At 36.1% G+C, this 26,707-nt stretch overlaps 1 protein-coding gene across 4 annotated transcripts; it reads right to left on the reverse strand.

The window, feature by feature from the left end:
* Positions 1 to 814: 814 nt before the first annotated feature.
* HMGXB3 (HMG-box containing 3) lies at positions 815 to 25,933 on the reverse strand. 4 transcript variants are annotated; one of them, XM_087709460.1, is made up of 20 exons: positions 25,721 to 25,933; positions 24,469 to 24,616; positions 21,356 to 21,530; positions 19,947 to 20,513; positions 19,696 to 19,794; positions 17,968 to 18,099; positions 16,714 to 17,132; positions 15,851 to 16,026; positions 15,322 to 15,419; positions 14,889 to 14,987; positions 13,269 to 13,418; positions 11,407 to 11,708; positions 9,435 to 9,562; positions 9,096 to 9,227; positions 8,013 to 8,197; positions 7,495 to 7,714; positions 6,935 to 7,068; positions 6,210 to 6,320; positions 3,924 to 4,133; positions 815 to 3,084 (listed from the first exon to the last, which is right to left on the reverse strand). In XM_087709460.1, exons 2-20 carry the CDS (start codon positions 24,612 to 24,614, stop codon positions 2,614 to 2,616), a joined length of 3,954 nt encoding a protein of 1,317 aa, XP_087565586.1. In that variant the 5' UTR covers positions 24,615 to 24,616; positions 25,721 to 25,933; the 3' UTR covers positions 815 to 2,613. The 4 variants fall into 4 exon arrangements, with proteins under 4 accessions (XP_087565586.1, XP_087565587.1, XP_087565585.1 ...); XM_087709461.1 differs by having other exon boundaries at positions 6,210 to 6,326; positions 24,469 to 24,535; positions 25,721 to 25,931; XM_087709459.1 differs by having other exon boundaries at positions 6,210 to 6,326; positions 15,322 to 15,416; positions 25,721 to 25,931.
* Between the last annotated feature and the right edge of the window lie 774 nt (positions 25,934 to 26,707).

Raw genomic sequence — 26,707 nt, forward strand, 5'->3', positions numbered from 1 at the left:
ACTCCAGATAACCAAGATTACTAGTGCTCAGTTATTGCCAGATTGTTATTAAAAAATTAACTGCTGTTTCAAGCATCTTTGTGTTAACAATTGCATAAATGTGAATTTATTTGTAATTAAACTATCATGAAAAATAAATCAATTTGATCAAGTAACTTGCAATCTTTTTTTTTATTTCCCGTGTAAACATTTTATTACTCTTATCATTCCTTATTCTGTGATTAAACTGATCTTTTAGTTTCTAGTATTTATCTGCCCTTTGCATTACTGAGAAAAAGCAGTAAGCTACAAGGCTGATTTGTACAAATTCCCAATAGTAAATACCAATTTATATTAATTGCAGCACTAGCTAAGTTAATTGTGTTAAGAAACAAAGTCCAGCAACTTAATTGTCTGAGTTTATACACTCTTATATAATTATGTTTAATATGGCTTCTAGGACCTGGGGAAGGGGGGGGGAGAGAAAGCCTGTCATTTTTTGGTTTTGGGATGGAACTTTTATGTTTGGTGATATGATAAAGTTTTGTATTATATTGTTACTTGTTTACCTGTTAGCTACCAGGAGTTACTTTATATAACATGAGCAGTCATACAGATCCTTTCAATAAATAACCAAGAATATAGAAAGCATTATTCTATCCTGAATGTTGAAGCACTGATAGCCCCCTCTGCTGTTTGAGCAGTGGGAAGTGAAATAGTTCAGTACTACAAGAGTGGAATGATTAATAGATGAAACTCAGAATATGGTTTCTTTAGTTTAGAAACCACTGAAATTAATAATACTATTCCAGACAGACACAATAAAACAAAACTGTAGAATAAAAGCACATTTAATTTTTTGAATGAGAGAAAAAAATAGAAGCATAAGCAGTATGCATGACCTGCTAAACTAGATCTGCAAATCATTTGTGGAGTGTATTAACCTGTCATAATAAATGAGATTTGCAAAATCTAATTGAATATTAAAAATAGATACAAATCATTCATATTCAGTTTTTATCCTTCATAACGTCTAAATGAGCTCAGATTATAAAGCTAAGAAAACAAAACATGCATTTATGCTGGCTCGAATTACCCAAACTTTAAGTGCTATAACGAAAGCAATTTAAATTCAGCACCAATGGATTCTGTAGGGTTGTTTTCAAAGACAATAAAATATTAATACTGTTTCAACACATCTAAAATTAATATTTTCCATGCAAACAATTGATAAACACTCCACCATATGGATTGGTAACTCTATTCTTTAGCAACAGAATGAGGCATCTTTCCCCGCACCTTTCAAACTCCTGAAACTACAAAATAAGGAAAACTCATTTGTCCAAATAGTTTTACTCTCCAACACAGGAAGAGATAATTTATTAAAGTTTATCACTGTCTTAAAAACTGTATTTCATAAATTAGCATTTTAAACAGCAAGTTGTATGTTTTGCTCAGAACTTCAATAAGTTTCTTTTTGTTGTTGTTGTTTCTACAGCACAATACACACTAGAACTCTTCATAGAAGAGATTTTTAAATCCACACCACAAATCTGAAGAAACATAGTGGAAAACTTCACCTCAGTCAGGAAATGTTTCCCCACATTTCAATGGTAGCAGAAATCTATTTTGTTTTCCTTTGTAAATTTATAGATGGCTAAGAATAAACACAAATCAGTGAACTGTGTAGAGCTTACACATCATGGCTCAGCACATTACACAGGAAAAACAATATAATTGACTATGACAGTATGAACTCATACAAGTCAGATTTATAACACTGGAATAGTGGAGTATGTAGTGGTTTCCAAGTGGCCCTTAAAGGTAAGTGTTATGTTGCATGTCTAACAATTTTAGCCATAAAAATAATTAGAAAAAACGTGAGATTGTATTCATGGAAACCACATTATTCCACAAATATCTTTAGTAGCATCTGTGGTCAGAGGAATAAACAATTAAGTCCATTAACTGGATTATAAAGTAAAGTGCCTGAATATCCCCGTCTGGCCATTAGACCATATCCTTTATCCAAAACATATAAACCCCTGAAGAACCTTTGAAATAACCATGCTAGCCAGGGCAATGATGCTTCTAGCAGCTTATAACTTAATATGCAAGCCAGTTTAGCTTTCAACCATTAAATAATGCGTGGTTTTGTCAGATTGACACAAAACAAGCTGAAGAAGCAGATAAACTCTCACGCCACCAATGCCCAAGTCAAACTTCAAGTCTTTTCAGAATAGAAACATAAAGATCTAGGTTCCAAATATTCTTCAATCTATGATGGCCAGTTCAGAATATTGGAGCAGTCATGCATGTTTTATGCTGGGTTTCCCCCCACTTTTATGCATTTCCAGCAACATGCGCACTTTTAAAAAAGTAATGTTCTGTATATTTGTTTTCTTTCTCTTGTCAGCAATAGAAAATTCTTCTGTCTTTGAACGATTATCCTGGGTTGCTTCTAGCTTTACCCAGCCTCTTGAAAAGAGAAATTTGTTCTTCAATACCAATCTGTCTACAGATCAGAAGCCCAATCAATAGGCCATGACTCTTAGCTCTGTGCTGGATTGGAACTTTCTGTAACAAACTGCTTAGCTATTATGTATGATTCAGGGATGATAATCTCACAATACATTAGACAACACCTTCTTCTTCTTCTTCTTGTATCTCATCTTCATCCATTTCTGTCTTGATCTGGGCAACACCGAGACGATATAGATTGTCCCGGATTACAACCTCACCAGGTTGGCAGCTTTGAACAATTTCGTGGATCTGCCTGTTCACAACCTCACGACTGGAGAGGAAATCTATCAAACGATTGTAGAGATAATAGTGGGTTGCACTGTCAAATGCTATAGGGTTTTGGCGGACATTACTGGTTTTGCTGTCATTGATGGCTGTAATGATAGCACCGTAGGGTTCCAATTCCCGGCACAGAGAGAGGGAACGGTGTTGAGCCAGTGGATCACTTTGAGTCTTCTGCTCTGTCCCAGTGTGAACTACAAAGCGAGATGTTGATTTAGTGATTGGATGCTCTACAGAATGTTCATCAGTGGTTGTATCCACATTGTAGTGCCTGTCAAGGAGTTCTGGGCAGGACACATACTGATGGAGGGGAAAAAGCAAGACAAAAGCAATGTATGCATTAGGAAATTGTATTTATAGACTTCAAAGTTGGCTTAGCAATAAGAAAAATATGAACATAATTCAAAATAATCCAATAGAGAGCACAATGGATTTGAACTCATGTTCAAAACTGTTTGGCTGAAGACTCTTTAAATAACCTTCACCTTCTCATACCATGTGTACTTCTATAAAATTGGAAGAGTAATTGACCATTTCTAAGGATATTTCAACCAAGAACAAATGACATAAATACACATCTTGAATATATGAATTAAGTGATGTAATGTTTAAAACTTGGAATTATATTTATATAGCTTTTTGGGGAAAGTACATTGAAAAAGAAATGGGCAGTGATCCAAATTTTCAGATGGAAGAAGAAGGCACTGTAGTGATCATCCCTAAAAAAATTCCTTCATGATTAGTGATTAAGGAAAACATATCAGCCTGTCTTTTTCATTCTTATCAATATATTAAATTGTGAGGATCAATACAGATCCATTCTTGGTGTTAGGAAAGGTGACATGTTTTTCACTCTTTGGCTGATTTTAAAAAAATGAATTTAAGATGGAGACAATATATAAAATCTTTACTTATTCCAACACTGTGTTCTAAATAAATGGGAATAAGTACTGTCGAAAGAGCTACATAGATCATCTAATAGCATCACTTTTAGAGAATATCATTTAGAGAATTATTATCAAAGTAATCAAAAGATTTAAATTATGATTTTGTCAAAGAAACAAAGAAAAAACTATGCATGATAACTATTCCAGATATGTCAAGGAGTTTAATCTTCAAAGAAAAACAGGACAACTAACCTTTAAAGGCTCCATAGGGTCAGAGAAGCAGCCCTGATTTCTTCCCCACATTTGAGCAGTCAAGTCAGGATAACAGATATCCGCACACAATGCTACGGAAGTGGCCATATCTACTACGTAGACTGGTGGCCAGTGACGTGAGGAGGTTAGTAGATCCACATGGTCTCGGGGACTTTCCCCTCTGACAATATATTTTGAACCACACACAACCTGTAAAGAAAAAAAAAGATGAAGGAAGATCATAGAACAAAAGAACTTGGGGACAAACCCTCACTCAGTTTCCGAAGGTAATCCTGACAATTTATTTATTTATTTATTTATTTATTTATTTATTTATTTATTTATTTATTTATTTATTTGACTTATATACCGCTTTATAGGGCTTTCAGCCCTCTCTAAGCGGTTTACAAATTTTTTTAGCAAATTGAGTCAGCAACTTGCCCCCACAGTCCGGGTCCTCATTTCACCCACCTCGGAAGGATGGAAGGCTGAGTCGACCTTGAGCCGGTGAGATTTGAACCGCTGAACTGCAGATCACAGTCAGCTAAAGTGGCCTGCAGTACTGCACCCTAACCACTGTGCCACCTCGGCTCTTTCCACTTGTAATTCAAACTTTAGAACACTCAATGTAATTTTCATCTCATAGAAGCTTATTCCTTTACAATCTGTAAAAGCTATACTAATACAACTTACAAATAATCTTTTTCTAGGCAAGCATCATATTATATCAAAATACTATTAATATCAAATAGGGATAGAAGAGAAGAAAAAAAGCATCTTATGTGATCCATTATTACTTGGCTAAAACAGAAAATATATGATTTGTTAAAATACATTCATATTTTATACTGTTATGCTTTTATATATTCAGGTAGAAGGATGTGATGGGAGCAAGGATAGAATGGTAGAATGACAATACAATGAATGTCAATTTTAAACTAGATTTCGTTAATTTTCTTTTTTCTTTTCCCTTCTCTCCAGACTTAGTTATTTTGCTTACTTGTAACACTGTTCATTCCTGGAACAACACAAAAGTATGTGTCCATGCCTGTTTCACTATCCTTAAAAGTACATTTTCTACTATAGAAATCATCCATACCTATTCTGGAGTGACATATTAGTAAGAAAAGGGCACTAAGTAGAAAATGTGATTTGTTTCAAAGTCACATTAAAAAAAAAACCCATTCAACATATTCATTAAAACATGTGAAATTGATTTTGTTTCATTTCACTAAAACTCATGTGGCTTCCAGGATTTTTGTTTCTATCTCGCTCTCTTTTTTCTCTTTAAGCACAGAAAACACTGAGACCTTGGGTGCATCTGTTGCTATTACTTTGTTTTATATTTCAGGGTCAAAAAAAGGGTAGTCGCCAATACTTAATGAAAATTACCAACCAAATCACAGAAAATTCAATCAAGGAAACCTTTTTAAGAAAATTGAAAACCTTCAAATAAAACCCCAAAAGAAACAATAAGAAAACAGACGTGCAATCTGGTACAAAACAAATAGCAGTTAAACCAAACAACAAGCCTTTCCATTATCATCTCTCTCCTACAAGCGTTTACTAATTTAAACACTTATTCTTAAAAACTGGTTCTTAAAAAAAACATTGACCAATTATTTGTAGGCAACAGCCTTTTCTTTTTCTTGTAGCTTTCCTGTTAGGCCCAAACCTAAGGAAGCAATTGGCATTCTTCCTGATATATCTAGTCTTAGGGACATTAGCAACATATGTGTGAAGCAAGCTTGTAGTAACCCTTTGCATCACCTACCTACAAAATAAATTTTGTGAACCCACCCATCCATCCCCATTAACTCTAACTTCTGGATATCAAAGTTTTATTTAAAAAAATATCACAATGACTGTAGGGCAGAATAGCAGTTATGCAGCTGTGATCAGCATTCTGCCTGGCTGTGTGCACAGTTCCATTTTTCTGTCCCATATTTTATCTAAGATGCCACTCCAACTAATCTAGTTTAAACCAACAACAACAGTGACATGACTGGTTCCTGCTGTTACACTGACTGGAGGAAAAAACAGCCACATTATGAGTCACAAAACTACAGCCCGTTTCAGAACTAAAGAACAGCTGGAACACTCAAAACTAAGCCTCTTCAAACATTCTTCCATGTTCCCAACACAACAATGGTCTTTGGCTTCAGGCTTTCAACAAAACTTCTAAACTACATCGGTTTGTTTCCGCTCTTGGAATATTCTCTGTGGCCAGCTTCATTATGAACACCTTTACATATTAGTATCTCTTTGGTTTTTTGACAGCCTCACCTGATGTGGACACACTTTGTAGATTTTCCCTCCTGTTAGGAATTCTGGAGGCTGACTTATTTGTGTCCCATTCTGTACAAAATCATAAAGAGCCAGAAGAGAAAGACATAGCTGTTCCTAAGAAACAAAGAGAAAATATAGACAGCTGAGTTTTTCAAACAGTCCTAGCTTACAAATAGCCATCAGCATGCAGAGACAGAAAGGTTAGGAAGACAAAATGTGGCACAACTGCTGGTCATCTAGCAGAGGTGATTAAGCAGTGGTCCACAGGGCTTATTTTGCTTCAGAATGCCACAAAAAATGGGCAGCTTTATGGTGAAATGCACTTCATCATTATTGATCATTTGTGAAATTAAAATCATTTAATTTTATAGATTTAATACACATAGAAAGGACCCATGATTGCACAGTGGTTAGAATGCAGTATTTCAGGTTGATTCTGCCCACAACCTGGAATTTGATCCTGATGGGCTCAAGGTTGACTCAGACTTCCATCCTTCAGAAGTCAGTAAAATGGGGACCCAGATTGTTTTGGGTGGGGGGGATATGCTGACATTGTAAACTGCTCAGAGAGGGCTGTAAAGCACTGTGAAGCGGTATATAAGTCTAAGTACCGTTGCTGTTATTATAGCAAGAGGGACATTACATTATGCAGGCATTGCACAGAAATAGTGCTCCCTTCAAAAGCGAAGCATGGCTGAATGCTTGAAGAACACTGTGATTACCTTGGAGTCGCCCTCCTCCCAAGGAATGCTGCACTGTGTCAAGAAATTCTGCAGTTCTTCCTCACTGTAGGAACCAATCTGTTCCACTTTACAAATTTCATCCTGAATCAGCCTCACTAGAATACTTGCATTACCTGAAAACGCAAGATACAATTCTCAGTAATTGCACGCACCCAGATTAGCATCATTTCCATAAGGGAGGACACAGCTTTAATCCCATGTCTGAAAGCCATATCTATGTCATGTTCATCAAATAAAACCATATCTAGTATAAACGCTGGAAGCGTTAATGGAAGCACTATTATGAGCATGAAAGCCTTGCTTTAAAAGCTGTCCCTACACCTATATTCCACAGGAAAAAGATTAACTATTACATATTTATCCCTATGCAGCCCAGTACATGCACATCTGGGGGTAGTGTGCAATCTAAGATGGCACAGTCTCATTAAGGCACACTCCTTTACAGCAAAGCATACTGAGTTTTTAATCTTAGTGCCACTTTGGATACTATCAAAACTACTGCTTAAAAAGGTAAACAAGACAAGAACGTTGATTGCCACCTGGGATTACATGCGATTCAAGATTCTTCTCCCTTTCTGTGTTGACTACTATGGTGCTCCTCATTAGTGGTGGAAAGAAGGGAGCTATGATGGAGGCATCAAACTTTGTGATGGGTATACTGGAGGGAAAGGCCACTTGTTCTATGACTTCTGTCTCCATGGTTGACCAAAAATCTTCCACATTTACTTCACTAGATGCCAAGAATTCTGGCCAGGTAAACTAGCATTGAAAAAAGGAGGAAAGAAAAGCATCAATATTTATTTTTTTACTGCACATATCATTTTAATCTTTCCCAAGAAACCGTTAGCACCTTTTATTCTTGTTTCTTTCGTTGTTGCATTGCTTTTTATTTAAAAGGGAGTGTTAACAGTGTTAAAACCAACTCATCAATTTTGCTGAAATAAAAAGGCCCACCTTTATAGATTCTATAGTAGAAGGATGAAGATGTTTGAACAAAATATGCACGTCAACATTAACAAACAAGTGCAGCTTTTAAAATAATGCATTCCTGGTCTACCTCAATGTTTTTCAGTGACAAAACACTTTCCACGTTCCTCTGAGCTATTTCAACTTTTGGTGCAATGCCACAGACACCACAGATCATATCATTGTAGTCTCGGACAGTGAGGCACTCAAAGGCCCAGTATCCATTGCACAGCAGTTCCTCAAGTTGATTCCCCTCTTCAGTACTCAGGTTTCTCTCTGAGGAAAGTGCAGGGGGAGGGGAGAGAACAAATGAGAATAATTTATGTCAAGAAGGCTCATGTAAGTCATCCCTATCTATAATGACAAACCACCAAAATGGGAGTTTCAAACTTTTGCTTCAAATGGAATCACAGACATTAGTTTAATTATAACTTGCTCAGACTCAATGCTTCTTACTCATCAGATAAATTAGAATATTCAAATTTGTAGTGGTTTTTAAAGATGATAAGGATAGTACTGATCACTCACTCAGGTCAGGAACCCAGGTTACTAACAATGATTTGAAAGGTATGCCTGAACCACAGGCAAGCCAGTACAATTCAGTAACTTTCATACCCCGCTATTAGAACAAGCAAGCATAACTGCTTCAAGGAAGGAAGATTTATATTTCAGTAATTCTCTATTGAAGGTTCACAGATTATCCTAAGAAATAAGACTTCCATAATATTATATATTCTGTTTTTAGTGGCCATACACAAATTATAGCCTGCCACTCTTTGCACCCAGCAGTCACAGTATTAAGGTATTCAGTCTTAAATTACACCATCACCAACCATGTGTCTTAAATACTGACTTTCTCACTTGGTTAAAGAATATTTTTTGCAATCTCTCCATTCCCCTATTCAACCAAAGATTCATATCAGGCGTTAAAACAGTTTTAAATTTTAAGGCTTCTTCCTTGTTCTTTAAGGTTGAAATATTAAAAGGCAGTTATATCACCACCTCTGGATAATTTACGATTCTTTTCTCAAAATCATCAAACAACCAGCATTTTGGACAGATTTGGTTGGAAAAGTTATCTATATTAAACTTCACTTAGAGCAAAATTAATGTATTACAAAGTAATGTGTGAAAGCTGCAGCAAAGGCAGAAAAAAAAGATGTAATATGAGTACCTGTGTATTCCTGCACAGTTTCCAAAATCTTGCTAATTGTCACTTTAGGATCCTCACCAAGTTTTATATGGTTTCTTATTGTAAACAGAAGGTCTAGGCTCACTAAAAGCTTATTACCAATATTAAACAAACCTATAATTGAAAAACAGAACAGCTGTTATTATGGATTTGAAAAAGCTACACAGACCATAAAATAATGTTATCTCAAACTCCAAGTTAATAAATTAAAAGGCACAACCCGGCTTCACTAAGTAAATAAAGGAAGAAAATGGACACTCTAAATGTATTCTGCCCCTCAAAGCTTCCAATTTTATAAAAGCCTCCATGCTTTTAACTCACCAGTGTAGATATCACTGAAGCTGTGAAGGGCCAAGCACTGCACATTCACACACACCTTGAGCTGGGCAGTGACGACTTGCAGCCGATTAGCTGTTAACAACCAGCATTCCTGAGGGCCTGCAAGGGAGCTATGGAAACAGAAGAGAAAAATGTATATTGACCCATGAAACGCATGGAAGAGGGGTCTTTCTATAATGCTTAACTATGTAGAAGTAAAATCAAAGCATTTTCAAAGTAGCTATCTTACTGATGAGGCAGGCAACACTATGTACTCTTGGACTATGTACTGTTCAGTCCCACTAAGGTAAAACTAATCTTGATTGTATGTATGTAATTTTGTGGCAATATTATACTACTAGGCCTTTTTTTTTCATTCCCCCGTTTTAACAATCTTGGAATTTCCAGGCAGCCTACCACTACCACCCCATTCAAACAATAACCATGGCTAATTCTGCAGAGTTTCTGGTATCAGCCAAGCCTCTCTAGATATAGCTGCCTACTAAGTCTCGATTAAACACAGTTAAGTAACCATCTATCTGTGTTTCCTCCTGGCAAACTAAAGTGGAAATGGTTGATTCAAGGTACAATAATCTAGGGCCTCAGATTAGTATTATATATCTGAAAGATTAGTTAAAAGACAAGAATTTCAGGAAGAGCATTCTACATTCAAATAAGACACCCATACATAGTTGTCTTGAGGATCACACACAGCTCTTATCTGTCTTAAAAAAAACAGAAGAAAAACACAAGAAAAAACAAAACACAAAACATACATAATAATGTAAAGCAATTATACAGTCTTCTGTATTGGCTTTCATGTTTAGCCTTTCTAGTTCTCTATTTTGCATTGCCTTCCTATTGCTTTTACTTTGTCCTATAATATAACAACAGTAGTAGTAACACTTATAATAATATTAATTATTTATATCACCATTATATTTACATTCTCTATTTTCTGTTTTGGCTTCTGTTGTCTAGCCACTTATAAATTCTATTCCAAGTTTTATAGAAATCTGATTCTTCTCTTTCTTTTAGTTCTATTGTCATTTTGTCCATCTCTGCACATTCGAGTACTTTTCTGGTTATTGTTTCATCTACAGGTGTATTGATTTTTTTCCAGTTTTGTGCAAAAGCAATCCTAGCTGCAGTGAGAATATGTATTATTATGTATTGAAGTTGTTATGTATTGAATATGTATTATTATGTATTGAAGTTGTTTATCCATTTTTTGATCTAATAGTCCTAATAAGAATGCTTCTATTTTTTGCTCTGTAATTTCCTCCAACCATTTCCAAATTTTGCACCAGTATTTCCTTGTGATGGGGCATGTCCACCACATATGGTAGAATGTTCCAGACTTGTGGCTACATCTCCAACAATTTGGGGATAAATTTTAGTACAGCTCTTATCTGTTTCTTCATACTTTTTTTTAACATTTAAGGGTGGAAGTTTGCCTCTTTTGCTCCGTTTTGATAAGTATCAGCCTTTTGATCAGCTTGGGAAAAAACCCAACACCTCATCCTGCTAATGCAGTTGAAGAGAAAAATTGCAAAAGAGCAGATACTAAAATTATCTTCTATTCCTTTCTGAAGAAAAATGAGCTGTACCTCATTGACATGTCTGTTCAGATTATATTTCCTGTACTGTGATTATATGGCTCTTAAAAGCTTTCTAAATCTCAATTAACAAAATTAGACTAGCCAAGTAATTTTCTCAAGCTACAGGATAAAAAAAAGATTTAATCAGGTTCTGGGATAAAGACATGGGGAAAAGAGCAAATAAACATAATAGCCTATTCTTGATGGGTATGGACAAGTTGTTCTTCTTACAGTTTCATTTCATTTCAGTCATTAATGTGACAAAAATACAAATGCAACAGCCATTGTTTCTAAGTTTCATTGTGGAGAATTTTCAAAAGGAAATGTACCATGGTAATGTTCAGAAAGGTGGCAATAATTGTAATTTCACTTACTTTGGCCCTCCTTTGAATAAAGGGCTGTTACAGAGAAGGCATTGGGAAGAAGGAAACTCATAATAGTTTGACCAGGAAGTCTGCTCAATGGTAACTGTTTCTTCGTTCATGTTAGACAGGATGAGCCGTGAGCTATTGAGCTCATGAATCAGTGCAAAAACATCTGAGAGTTCAGATTCATTTTCAGGGATCTGAATTACTTTGCGTAGAAGTTGCAGAGTGGACTGGCGCTGGATCTCTTTTTGAGACTGAATTAGAGGTTCATTGGTATTTAGTACATGTGCAGGGCTAGAAGTTACTTCCTACAAAAAAACATATCATCTTAATTATCTGTCAAGCCACTTGTTAATAATTATCTTACTCTTGGCAGGATAAATTTCTGCCATCTTTCTGATGTTTAGAGAAAACCGCTAATGGATACAAAATACAGTCAATCCACCGGCAGTGGTGCAAAAGAATGATAAAAATTGAATAACAAAAACCATTTATCACAATTAAATTTTATTTTATTTAGTTGTAAGACTTAGTGTACAAGATCTCAGGCTGTATGCTTGATAAAGAGAGGGAACTAATTATTGCACTATAGTGTGGCTATATCAATTCTCTTCCCTTTCAAGGAAAACTAGTTAAAAAATAAATTAAGAAAGATAAGGTTTTAAATCCAGTTGCTGGAAAATCAGAATGTCCTACAACTGCACTGCTACTGAATTCCCAATTCCTGTTAGCCCAAGGGAAAAAGACTTCACAAACTGAACTGCTTCAGTAGAGTGTCTGAAAACACTCAATATTAGACCATTTTGGCAATGATCTGTATTTTGTCACAGATTTCTGAACTTATGTATTGAAAAATCAAAATGAGTCACTGGAAACATTTGAACAAAAGAGGTATGCAGATAAGAAAAGTCCAAAGGTGAAATCGCTCACATACAAGTCTAAATTCTAAATACAGCTAGTCCTCAACTCACAACAGTTCATTTAGTGACTGTTCAAAGTTACAACATCACTGAAAAATGTGACTCGTGACTGTTTTTCACACTTATAACCTTTGCAGTATTCCCCCATGGTCATGTGATCAAAATCCAGATGCTTGGCAACTGACTCATATTTATGACGGTCGCAATGTCCCATAGTCATGAGATCATCTTTTGCGACCTTCTGACAAGCAAAATCAATGGGGAAGCTAGATTATCTTAACAAGTTAGGGATTCATTTAACAACTGTGGCAAGAAAAATCATAAAATGGGGCAAAACTTACTTAACAAATGTCTCACTTAGCGACAGAAATGTTGGGGTCAATTGTGATAGTAAGTCGAGAACTACCTGTACATGGTCACCTTTTACTATTCACAATGATTCCTATTACAATAAACTGCAAATTTCCATTCAATTTATGGATGGGGATGGAAGCAGAAATATCTTCATTAAATCAGTAACTTCTCAGCGTTATCCCCCTGATTCTTTCTGTCAATTATTATTGTAAAAGGACAGAATTCTAAACCAATAAAACTGGCATAACATTGTTGCATGGGGACAATTAGTCTGAGAAATGCATTACATTTTTTAGCCATAAATTACATGCCATCAAAGAAGATATCATTAAAAATGAAGGGAAAAATAAAAGGGAGCAGGGTTGTTTCAGGACAATAAATGAGAAAGTCAGAAGAAAACATCCTGTTTCTTTGCCTCATCCTCTTTGGCAAGAGTTTGTAAGCTCTTGCTTACAACAAAGTCAAACCTTGCGGGGAGGCAGAGATTTGCTTTGCCTCTAGGTCTATCCTATACAGATTTATTCAGATATAAGGTCCTATGGACTTCAAAATCACAGACTCAGTTGAAGAAAGCTTAAAGTAACCGTAACTCACCACAGATTTTGCTGCTTTCTCAGTTCTGTCTTTGGCAAGGTTGTAGCCACAACGGGGACAGACTCTTGGCTTGTGCCGATTAGTATACACATAAGTGCAAGAAGGGTTCTTGCATTTCCCTCTGCCACGTAAGGTTGCCAATCCCAAATCCTATAAAGAAAACTCAAATGTTTATCCACTCTTATTTTAACTTACTACATTTTCCAGAATATCTTTTCAAATATCAGCAGTACAAAACTATGGAATTGGTTGCTATGCTGTCAATCAGGGGAAGCTATTCATCCGAAACGTAGTTAATCAGGAGGGGTCATGCAAACAAATCTAAATTATTAATATTGGTATAAATATAGAGAAGTATTAAAATTTCACCAAAATGCCAAGAAAAAAAACATATTTATTATGGATTAATATCAAGTCAGATAACAATTTCCATTTCACTGCATTATTATGACACACAGAAAGATAAGAAAAACACATTAAACTGGTTTTCTTTGTAAGAGGACTGGTGAATGGTGAACTAGATTGTTACACTTACCCCCACCCCACCCCACCCCTTTTTTTTTTTTGCTTTACACCTTTGATTTCTTTGGTTTATTATTTCTTATTCGCTTTCTTGGTAGTGAGCTTGGTAGGCTGGCTAGGCTGGCTTGGTTGCTCAACAGTGAAACATTGGAAAAGCAGGTATAGCAGCTCCTGCATTTACTGTGTTGTATGAGGAAAGTACATCTTTCTTCCCCTGTCCTTACCACTTTCTATAGAGGGATGATTGAGAGCATCCTGACGTATTAATAGCATTACTGTCAGGTTTGGAAACATTACTGCGGTTCAGAGAGTGGTGAGGATGGCACAAAATATGATTTGGCAGGTCACTCCCTTCTATCCAGGACATGGCAAATAAGTGATGCTTGGCCAGAGTCCGCAGTATTGTCTGGGACGCTACACATCCTCTTCATGACCTGTTTTCCTTGTTACTTTCTGGGAGGAGGCTTCATGGTATCCGAAGCAGAACGTATTATATATTTTTATATATATAATATTATATATATTAATATTATTTTTATATATATAAATATAATATTTATATATATAAAAATATATAATACGTTCTGCTTCGGATACCATGAAGCCTCCTCCCAGAAAGTAACAAGGAAAACAGGTCATGAAGAGGATGTGTAGCGTCCCAGACAATACTGCGGACTCTGGCCAAGCATCACTTATATATATATATATAAAGTCACAACCCCTGGTATGCCCAAATATGGGAGGAAGGTCACACTTCCACTCTCTGTCTTCGGCTCGTCACAAGAGACCATCCAGACAGAAACCCAATATTTTTTACTGTTGCCTTTTTATTACATTTGTTATATTTATGCTGATAAATAAATATCAGCCTTAGAGGCAATAGAGCACAGGTTCGATTCCCAGTAAGGGTGTGGCTAGCTGATGAGAGCTAAATAGCTTGAAATAGATCTATACTAGTCTCCCTTTATTTATTTATCAGCATAAATATAACATATATATATATATACACACACACACATACATACATACACACACACATACACACACACAGCATTTGGGTACTGCAATTACAGATTTCCAATTGTCAATTATTCTTACCAAGGTTACAGTGCAGCTATATTTATAAGAAGGGAAAACATCTGGCTTGACCTCCACCACTTTGACCTGAGATGTTGAGCTGTTTGTGCTGCAGTGAAGCTTTAGACAGAGAACAAGAAGGCAAGACATAAACATGAAGTGAGGTGTAGTGTGAAGTTTTCTGACAGAAAAATACATCATCACAGTCAAAGTTCACATTACTTGATCCACTCAAAACTGCTAAATTCCAATATGTGTGGGGTTTCACCAAACTAGATCAAGATTCCATGAAGCGTGGAGAAATCAATTCAGCCCTCTCCCATTTGGTACTGTAGAGAAGTATCTACAGTATAAAGTCTCTGAACTGGTTCTAACTGCTTGCCATTAGAAGGCTGAATTCAAACTAATTAACTAGTAAATTGAAGAACAGCATTTTGGCAAAATCTAAAATTACCTTCTGATCTTCAGCACTGGATGCTTGAATAGGATTCTGACCCAGCTGCTTCAGAGTATTTGGCTTTAATCCTGAGATTCTTATTGGGGAACTTTCTTCTTGAAAAAACAGGCAAATGGACATTTTAACATTAGTAAGCAACATACTGGATTACGTCAAATTTTACAATTAGTGCTCCAGGAAAGATGGAATGGGACAAATCATCTGTAAATCTCATTTGATTTTCTGCTCTCTTCAACACCAAATCAAAACTTTTTTTTTTTGCTTCAAGCATTTAGACACACATTTTGAACTGTAAATTAACTAATGTTTTTACAGAACTCAACTGTAATTTTTTTATTTTTTTATGACTGTTTCATTTTGTTACACTGATTTTTGTAATTTCAGTTGCACTATTCATTAGCTCTAGTGATGAAGTAATTAAAAAATAACTTAGAATTTAAATCTAAATTACATCTAAGCTTACCCATCAAATACAATGAAAGCCTACAATTCAGAAACTGTAGCATAAATTTGACTTATTTTTTACCACTGTTTCTAAATGATTGTCCGCAAGAGATCTGTTCTTGGTTAGTTTCTTTTGCCAATCTAACAGGAGCGGGCAAAATGGCTCTCATGGGTCTCGCAGCAGCCAGCAAGGAAGGCTTGGGTTTTGCTTTGCTCTTCTGCTCCATACCCTTAGGTACAGCACCAACCGCATCACCGCTGAAAAGGAAAGAAATGTAATTAAGAATCTCACAGGAAATTCCTGCCATAACAGTACATAACAACTTACTTAAAGGACAAAGACAACATTTTGACTCTTAATCTACTTTGTTACGAGTCACAGGAAAACATTTTTTTTTAAAGCTAGCTTTAACTCTTGAGTATAGCTTCAGAAAGGGACGCAGTGGCTCAGTGGCTAAGACGCTGAGCTTGTTGATCAGTGCTTGTCGGCAGTTCGGCAGTTTGAATCCCCAGCACCGCGTAACTGAGTGAGCTACTGTTACTTGTCCCAGCTTCTGCCAATCTAGCAGTTCAAAAGCATGTAAAAATGCAAATAGAAATATAAGAACCACCTTTGGTGGGAAGGTAACAGCGTTCCATGCGCCTTCGGCATTTAGTCATGCCGGCCACATGACCACAGAGACACCTTCTCACAGCGCTGGCTCTTCAGCTTTGAAACGGAGATGAGCACCGCCCCCTAGAGTTGGGAACCACTAGCACATATGTGCAAGGGAAACCTTTACCTGTATAGATTCAGAACTAAAATTTTATCTGAAAACATTGGAAAAACAAAAGTTCTTGGAGAACACTGAATAAAACATAGGTTTATTTTAATCTAAGTTATGTGTTGCACTCTGACACAATGTTAATCTATACCCCATTTTGGTCCACATGAATTTGACTTACCCTGTTGTATTTTTCACAGTAGAAGTTGGGTGTGAAATAGGACTGGGAACATTTGTTGTCTCAGCAGATGGCTCATTTTCTCTCTCCTTCTGTTCTAACGATGGCTCTACCTGTGCAAGGCTCTTCTGAAGCTGAATAATGGTAGTGGCACCTCCTTGCTCTTCTGACTGTACATTGTTTGCAAGAATATGAGCCTCAGAGATTATCACTTCTTCCCATTCAGTCTCCTGCATTTGCCCCTCAACGGGGGATGCTTTGAGAAGCTGGGTAACTGCTTCTGAACTTTCTAGCACACATTTAGCAGAATTATCTTGAACCAATGCTTGTCCAAAGGTTAATGGTAGTTGATTCTTTTTCAGGCCCAAGGTTTTTATCGGTAGCCCTGAACCTGGTTCAGATTTGCCTTTTAGAGGTTTCTCCTGCAAAACAAAAACAAACAGCTCTCCAAATTAGTTCTGGAGTTGAAATTCACACATGTTAAAGTTGCCAAAGATGAGAAAAACTGGGCCACATCAACAATAGTGCAATGAAAACATCAAACTCAGAACTCTTCAGAATTCTTAAGATTATGACAAATTAAAACAATTCACTCTTCCTTATTTTTAATCAAGAAGTTAGAGAAATAAGAAACAAGTAGATCTGATCATGCTTTTTAAACTTCTCTAACATTTCAATTTAGCATTAAATATGTAATATCTGAATCTGCTACAGATACTGTACATGGCACCCTGTGAAAAATTAACGTCATCTTCGGGGGGGGAGGCAGAATTCTCTTAAATTTTGAGAATCAAACAATGACAATTATACTTTGAAACAGGATTTTCTATATTGTTATGACTTTGATTTTAATTTATATTAAATAATTAATCATTTTGTAAATCATTAAAGAGTAAAATACAAAACTTTGAATAAAAAAATCAAATCCATCTTCATAACCCATTAAAATACCCAAAAAATAAGCTGTATTTTAAAATAAATCTAGAATTTCAAAACAATAATTTATTTCATAATTAAATTTAGTTCAGTTAAGGTAGAAGACATCCTAAAGCATTTTCCCTTGGAAATTAGTTAAAACAGCAAATAAATTTTCAATGCTATTCATTACATATATTTATGTAATGTATATTGTATATTTTAAAAACATTACTTGTACAAATAATAATGTTGTAAGAAATAAACATTTTACAGACCCAACCCAAAACAAACAAAAGTCCCTCAATGCAATGTCATATGTTTAAAATTAATTTCACATACCTTAGGGATCCACTTCCCTCCCAGAAAGTTTCCACACATGGGGCATTTTGGTGGCTTATGTCTGGTAACGTAAGTAAAGGCACAGCCAGGATTGGTGCAATTTCCGTGCCCCCTCCGAGTGTAAGTAGTTGTCTGAAGTGAAAGGATATAGATTACTTTACAAAACTAAATGGCATAAGGCACAACAAGAAGTTTTGCTCCAACAGAAGAGATATGTAGCTTTGTTTCTACTTCAAATGTCGTTGTGAGTTATTGCTCAAGACAAATATTATATGATCTAGGATAATCTCATATTAAAGTATTGCATTGCTCCTTGCATATAGCAGGAATTATAATTTTAAGATTTGGGAGCAGAATAAACAAATAGTTGAGACAGCTGCTTTTATTATATCCTATTATTTATACTTGTATTATGCTGACTGATTTTCATTATCCATATTTTATTTCCAGTTGTATTATAATGTCTCTTGTTATGTTTTCAAATGGTTGTATAATTTTAACAAGAGAATCTAAAATCAGAGATATTGTTGGAATTTTATTTTTTACAAAAACAAATCAGGAATATTTAACTCAAAATATTGAGTCAGCAACTGCAATGTAAATTGAAATTATTTTATTCATGAGAAAGGGAGACAGTATACTTGCTCTGCATGTAAAGCAGTCAAATGCAAAGGACATGATTATTGTTGAGCCCCAAGGGGAAAAAGAAATTACATTGCATCAGCTATGCAAATCACATTTATTATGGAGGGCAATGGGTTTATATTTAATATCTGAATATTAACAATTTTTCTTCCCCTTCTTTTTATAGTTTGCACCACTGGTATTAATAGGAATGAATCTTGGATCATAAAGAAACTCTTATTAATTGCCCACTTTGATTTATTGTTATCATATAGACTTTTTTAATTATTGTGGTTTTGCTTCATTATCATATTGGTGCACAGTATCAGAATGATATAAGATCATCTTTATATGTAGCACTGCAATAACTGGGTGTTATTTAAAGAATCTTACTCAAATTAAGCTAGTCCCAAACCATTTTCATTCTATTGTCCATTCAGGATCTCATGTACATAACTAATGGGAAATAATTAAATATCATTATTATATTCAGGATTAAAATTTCCATTCTTTTTTCTTGCTGGAGCTCATGGGAGTTAAAATCTAAACTACCTGGACCAACTATATTGCCTACCCCTTTGTTAACATAGTACATATGATGCATTTAAAATCCTTTTTCATTTTATTTGTGAATGATTATTCCTAATAAGAGTGAAAATGGAATTCCTGTTTATTGGTTGAACTATATCTCTCCTCGGAAACCTTTAAAACATAAAGCAATTTTCCATTTAAACTGTTTAAAGAGAAGGGTTTTATATAAAGTGGGATATAGTATCAGAGGACACAGTCCACCTGGTTTGTCTGATCTGTCAGCTCCTCAGGTAGAAGTAACAGAAGAAAATCAACCCAGGCGGCCTATATTAAACATTCAGGAAACACATATTTCAATATAAATTCAAATGTGCTCCTCTTTGTAAAGTGATGAAAGTAAAAGTTTGGTTTCAGAACTTATATACGGGGAAGTTTCAGACCGCAGAAAAATGCTTCAATTTAGAATCGTGTTCAATTTATCCTAGACATATTCAACGATCTACTGATACATTATGATTCAGTTACTGAATATGCAGTTCCAAAACACCTGGTATCAGCATTTCTTTTACTGACCAGTTTGATTGATGCTGGATTTTCCAAAACAGAATGGGCTGTAAGAGGCATCATAATGAACTGTGCAGTGGGGCTTGCAGAATTATTTTCTTGTCTATCCTAGAAATAAAAGATAGAGGTAATGAAACTGCTTGTTTTCTACATTGTACTCAATTTTAAAATTCCGAGGACACTTTCTGGCAAAACAGCTCACATCAAGTAGTTCATTAAGATCTCAAATGCAATTCTTTTAAAGGGAGCATTTTACTTACTCTCCTAGTCACCACTGTTACCACAGAAAGGCCATGTGAAGCCTGTGGCTGTGCCACAGTCATGCTCCCATTTGCTGCCTCTGAGGTGTTAACCAAAGTTTCTTCAATAACCACACTGGTTGCTTGGCAGGGATATCCATCGCCTGTTTCTAAAGGGGCCTCTTCATCCAGGAAGATATCGCCAGCCACTTTATGTGCAGCAGGTCTGACATAACGAGACAAGATCTCTGATGCGACAACTTCTTCTATTGTATCTGCTTGAACAAATGAGGTGGAATCTTCAGATACCCCTTCAATGGCAATGCACTGCTCAGAAATGCCAATTTGGCTGGAGTCCACTGAAAGTATGTTCTGCACAGTACTATGGGAAACACTTGTGACATTAGCAGCAGCTGTTTGTCCTTCCAGTGCTGTTTGGCCCTGGGTCACATGAAGTTCCACGTGTGGCTTATTTTTCTCATCCTGCAGACTTCCTTTAGGAATAATTATGTAATCAGAACGAGGGAGGATTTTACGAAAACCTGGAATATCTGGAACTACAGCAGTCAAGGAAGACAACTTTGAGTTCTATGGAAAAAGATAAGACAGAATATAGAGTCATCAGCTTGGCTCTATTTCAGTGGTTTCTTTGCCAGCTTTCTAAGGCAAACCTCCACCCCCACACTCTTATTCTAAGCAAATGTTTCATCTCACCCTCACATCTTCTCTAATTTTAACTATATTTATCTGGCCTTCTGTGAGGAAGGCCAGATAAATAAATATAAATATAAACTGTCATTTTATTGTGATTGGCACCTTTATTTTTTTTTAATTTTTTATTGTTTTTATTGTAATTTGTTTGTGAGCTACCCAGTGATGTCAAGAATCAGGCATCATACTTAATACATGTATTAAACATACATGTTTAATAACTTATATTCTATTTACTGTTATTAACACTTTAAACTATGAAACTGATGGAATTCCTGAGATATATTAGTCATCTCATACATAGTATTCTTCCAGCAGTAGTTTTTCTATCTGGCAGCTTCCTATAGAGAACATGTATTTGCCAAAATCAATCTTCAATAAATACTGAATTCAAAATATAAAATATTATAATGGGTTTACTGTTTGCTATTAATTAGCTCTTTGACATTGCAATCAATAATAAAGAATACTAGTGTCCAATATTGCAGGTATTTAGATTCCTATGAACTTGGAATTTTCCATATAGTAACATCCTATGACTACAAATCTATAATAGAAATTAATGGAAATCTAATTATCCTCCTGAGTACCTCTAAGAACAGCATTCTATTTGTTTTTGAGCTTCCAATACATACATCATATAAAATATGCAGGTACACACATACATGCACACAAAGGACCTGCAGACTTGCAAGCATATTTATAAACAAATTAATTACCGGGTCTAGACCTTCTTTTTCTAACTTAGCTTTCTCCAAATAATAACTTTTCTCTGCTACACTAAGCAGCCTCCAACTCTCACTGATCTTCTTGTTAATTGCAGACTGAGGAAGGTGTGGGAGCTCCTGCTGAACTTTCAGATATATATCATAATAATACAGAAGATATGCAGATCTGAAAAACAAGCAAAATACTTTTCTAGTTTCCTCACAAATTATAATGTAAGCAAATTATTCATCTACTCCTGGTCTGCATTTTCACACGAATTTTCAATAAACAATGATAAAAAGTTTTTAACAGAATTATACCAAGACTAGGACTACAAGCTTTGTTCAATTAACATCCCAAAACTATGTGTGCAAGCAAATTCTACAGAACCTTATTCCCTTACAAGTCCTATTGATGTCAGAAAGTCTTATTTTCAACTATACCAAAAGTATTGGTACATCTTCTCCCCCCTCCCCCTCAAAAAAGAATTACAATATGGCATGAAATAAATTGAAACAGACACAAGTAAATGGCATGCACCATTATTTAATCCATGGTCCATGGAACAGAGATTTTGCTTTTAATATATTCTTGTAAATAATAAAACAGATGATAATGGCTTGTTTTGCTATCTAGAATGAAAAGCATGGGATGTGGACTCTTTTCAGGATACTGTTGAGAGCAATAAGAATGAGAAACTCTTAAGCAGAATTTCTTGAAAAAGAATGGGACTTTTAAAACACCCATATCATTCAAATTCTTCTGTTAGTTCTTAATGAGTTCTTGAATACAGACAAAAATTGACTCTCTAGAGCAGTGTTTCTCAACCTTGGTAACTTGAAGATGTCCGGACTTCAAGTTGCCAAGGTTGAGAAACACTGCTCTAGAGCATTCTTGAAGCATTACTGCTTCAGATAGGAAGGTGCAGAGAGTGATGAGGATGGCAAAAAAGTTTATTGGCAGTTTCTTCTATCCAGGATATGGCATATAAGTGATGCTTGTCTGGGTGGGACCCTACATATTCTCTTCATGATCTGTTTCCCTTGTTATTTTCTGGGAGGAGGCTTCGTAGTATCCAAAACAGAACATCTAGATTGAGTCAAAGTTTTGTTGCATATAGCATCAAGCTTATGAACTCTCAAATTTCCTCTTTCCACTATGTATTCAAAATGGACAGTGATTAATACGTCTGTGTGTGTGTGTATTCTCATTCTAAACAAAAATGGGTGCAGGTCAGGGGTGGGTTCCAGCAGGCACTACTGCTGTTTTGCTTGTATGTGCTGTGTGCACATGTGCAGTGCAATTAAAATTGTTCTGCGCATGCGCAGAACTGAAAAACAAGATGGCGGCACCATGGGCCAGTTCAGGGGCATGGCAGGCTTGGTTCACTGCCAATTCCAGCAACCCAGGCCGTCAAATCCGGTTCAGCCGAACCAGTCCAAACTGGTAGGAACCCACCATTGCTGCAGGCAGATATTTATATATGTGTATAGCATCTATATGTGTGTTCTGAATGTGTTTGGGCAGATATATAATTTCTCTTGAGAGCAGGCAACATAATTTTATTTTTAATGTGGACCAGAGTGCTCACAAAAAATGACAATAAAAGTTATTGGGTTAATTCTCATTCTAAACAAAAATGTCAGCTGGCCTAAATTCTATTATTAACTATGTCTTTAATCTTGCCTTTGTTAATAAGCAATTACTCTGAAACAGCAACTTTTAGAGCACCTTTAGACAATTGCATGCAAGTCAGGTCCATAGAAAATGTGCTTTTTTAATATAGCAGTCCAACAGTAGTCCATTATTTTGCTATAGAGCCAACCCTGTCATTTGACAAAGTATAGTGGCTGCTCCAGACAGTTGATCTGGGGAATCATAAAAGCACAGAAGAGTTTTATATATTTAATGTATTATTACTGCAGTTTTGCTAAAGATGTAATAAGATTTATTTCTCATATGTATACCTTGACCTACTTCAACTCAAGTCACAAACAGATGCTATTCCATTAATATGTCTGTCATTACTGCAGATGCAAGCAATCTGATGATTTCCATATGCTTTGCAGTAGTTTTTCCCACTCTTGACAATGACCATGCTCTGTGAGCTAATTTGAATCTATTCAGTGCCAAAGTGGAAACTCTGTGAGAATCCCATATACAGGTAGTTCTCAATTTACAACCATAATTGAGCCCAAAATTTATGTTGCTAAGTAAGAAATTTGTTAAGTGAGTTTTACCCATTTTACAACTTTTCTTTCCACATTTGTTAAGTGAATCACTGCAGGAAAATGGTTAAGTGAATCTGGTTTCCCCATTGACTTTGCTTTTCTGAAAGTTGCAAAAGGGGATCACTTGACCCCAGGACACCGTCATAATCATAGACAGTCAATTAGGTATAGCAGTTAAAGGTACTGGGTGACCATGAATTCTAAGTCTGTCTTAAGCATGAAGCTAGCTGCATACATTTAGGCCAGTCACTCACTCTCAGCCATAAGAGAAAAGCAATTGCAAAACAATTTCAAAAAATGTTGCCTAGAAATCTGCAACTCCATGTTGTTGCTAGACGAGTTGGGCAGCACATAAATCCAATAAATAAAAATAAATTTAAAGGTACAAACACATATACATAGCTTCATAAGAATAAAGATACATAAAGTATACATATATATTTCCATAGTTACTTAAGAAGCAAAAACTATAACCACAATTTTTATGTGGAATGCTAAAGCTATTAAGTAATTTAAAGCATAACCAAATTATTAATTTAAAAAATGAAACTCTTCAAAGAATCTCATTATTGCTGAGTAAGAATAAAAGCTGTTCACTTCTCAGATATGGAACTATAGTTCAATATTTTAACATTTTGAACAGGGTATCATTTATGAAATTTATTTGTTGCCTCTGGGTGTATCCAAAAACTCAATCATAATTTCACAACAAACTCCATTAATTGTGTAATAAATGCCATTAGCCACAGAGCAGGTTGATTTTTGCTGAGTATGTATATGTGTGAAAGTATCATCATGCATTTTAAAATATTTACAAAAAGACAAAATAAGGAATAGTAATTCCTAAACAACAATTGACGACAACTGATTGCTCATATAGAAAAATCACTCACCTGGGCTTTTTAGTTTTTTCCCCTTGATCTCCAGGACTTCTATATTTCTTCTTCTTTTTAGATGGCACTGGGGATGAATAAGTGTATGTGCTTTCTATCTCTTCCATGACTACAGTTACTTCACCGCCATCATATGGAGCATCCATTGCTAGACAGAAACTCTAGGAAGTTATATTCTCCAAACCATTATATGTCATAAATCCCAAACAATGAACCTTTGACTTTTGGCAGAAAGATCCAGTACATTTTAATATTGCTAGAATTTGAAGCATTGATTTCAAAAGCATGCAGAACGTAAATTATGTATATAGTATTTTGCTGCAATTCTCCAGCTTAGAAGTCATTAACTGTATGAAATATATTTCTTGCAGCTGTATTTAAAAACTTAAAACTTTAAAATCATGGTATGCTTTTTACTTTGCATTAATATTCCTCTATCTATTACAAGTTTCTTTTTATTCTACTCCTATAGGATCACGATGGCTGCTTTGTCTCAAAGGTACTTTTTTTCTCCCCAAAAGGCAAAGTGGACTTTGTTCTTCCAATAGCCTTGGGGGGGGGGGGCACCTTTGGGAACAACCTTGATCTGGATGACTGAGAAATCTCCATAGACAGTGACTCTTTTGATAAATAAAATAAAATAACTGAAGGAGAATGAAAAGGAAAACAATAAATGGATCTAAACGCAAATTACAGAGGTGGTTCAAAGATTCAAAGGATGCTCAAACTGTCATGGGAAGCAAATATAGAATTTAGGCACCATGGAATAAAGGGATCGCGTTGTTTTTTGTTTGTTTGTTTTGATAACTTCTTCCCCAAACCCCCACAACTTTAACCTTAGACTGTCTACTGTCCACCTCGCCCCATTCCTAAGAGGTCTTTAACCAGCGTGCCTACTGTTCCCTGTCCTAATATTCCCTTGTATTCTATCCATTTCATGTATTCATAATCATGTCTATACTTATATCTGTTTTCTTATACATGCTTGACAAATGAAATAAATAAATAAAAAATAAACTTGGGCAGGAGGCAGAATTTACGTCCTGGAGACAAATGAGCTTTTATAGGAGCCTGAAGTCTTTTGTGGTGCGGTTTTGTCGCCGCAATAACAGCTCTCCCCGTGGCACCTTCGCTTTCTCCCCACAGCAGAGCCTCGGGAGTGCTAACCAACCGACTGCTCTCCATCTCCGTTGAGGATAACGAGGGGGAAAGAGTCCTATGACTTTTATGGATGACACGCCCCGGGACTTACTTGAAAGCGCCGGTCATACTCTGGGGGGAAAGACCGTCTCTGCTCGAGCATGCCGAGGAGGAAGGCCGAGCCAGGCCGCTCACACACGCCTCGCAAGGAAGCTATAACGGCCGGCCAGGAGAAACAGCTCAAGACTTTACACCTTGCCGGGAATGGTCAGAATGATTCTTAAACAAGGCACTGTAACCGGAAGCTTTACCTCGACAACTTCTTCCTGGTTTAAAGGCCATCCGGTCTGTAATCGTTCGATGGATGGAGAGTCTAGACTAGAGTCTAGACTGAGAGGGATTATGCAGTTAATCATAGAGTTACGAGGATCGACGGGGAGGCAATAAACGCCTATCTAGAAAGAAAATATGATAGAGTTCTATTGCATCTTCAGGAGGGGGGCGTGTATTATTCTGCTGCAGAAAGAATTTTGTGTCATTTATTTTTTTAAAAATCGAATGTGTATTTTGGCGTATGGCTTCGCTAATATCATTTGGGGGCGGGAGGGAGGCAGAAAAAAGAGGTCATAGGGAAATCAAAGGTGGGAAATGCAGACAGTGGCATTTGTAAATTGAAGCTATTGTTTGGAGACCCAGATGTTTCTGCGTAGAGCAGCTGATAAGCTTCCTTTTGGGGTGGGGAGGGAATTACAATGCTGTTCCCACTCTGGACTGAAGCAGCCCTACGTAGGAGGAAGATAAATGCTTTTAGCTTGCAATAAGAAGATCCTGGTTTTGAACACCTGCTTTTACGTTGGTATTTGTTGTGCAGGTAATCGTTGACATATGACCACACTGGAGCCCAAAATACGCTGCTAAGTGAGTCAGTTGTTAAGTGAATTTTGCCACCTTTTATGACCTTTCTTGCCACAGTTGTTAAGTGAATCACTGCAGTTAGTAACAGAACAACCAGTTAGTAACATGGTTGTTAAGTGAATCTGGTTTCCCCATTGACTTTGCTTGTCAATAGGCTGCAGAAGGTGATCACAGGACACTGCAA

Source organism: Thamnophis sirtalis, unplaced genomic scaffold (genome assembly GCF_051295495.1).
Source record: "Thamnophis sirtalis isolate CommonGarterSnake01/CBP01778 unplaced genomic scaffold, rThaSir2_p1.2 scaffold_3, whole genome shotgun sequence".
Taxonomy (NCBI): domain Eukaryota; kingdom Metazoa; phylum Chordata; class Lepidosauria; order Squamata; family Natricidae; genus Thamnophis; species Thamnophis sirtalis.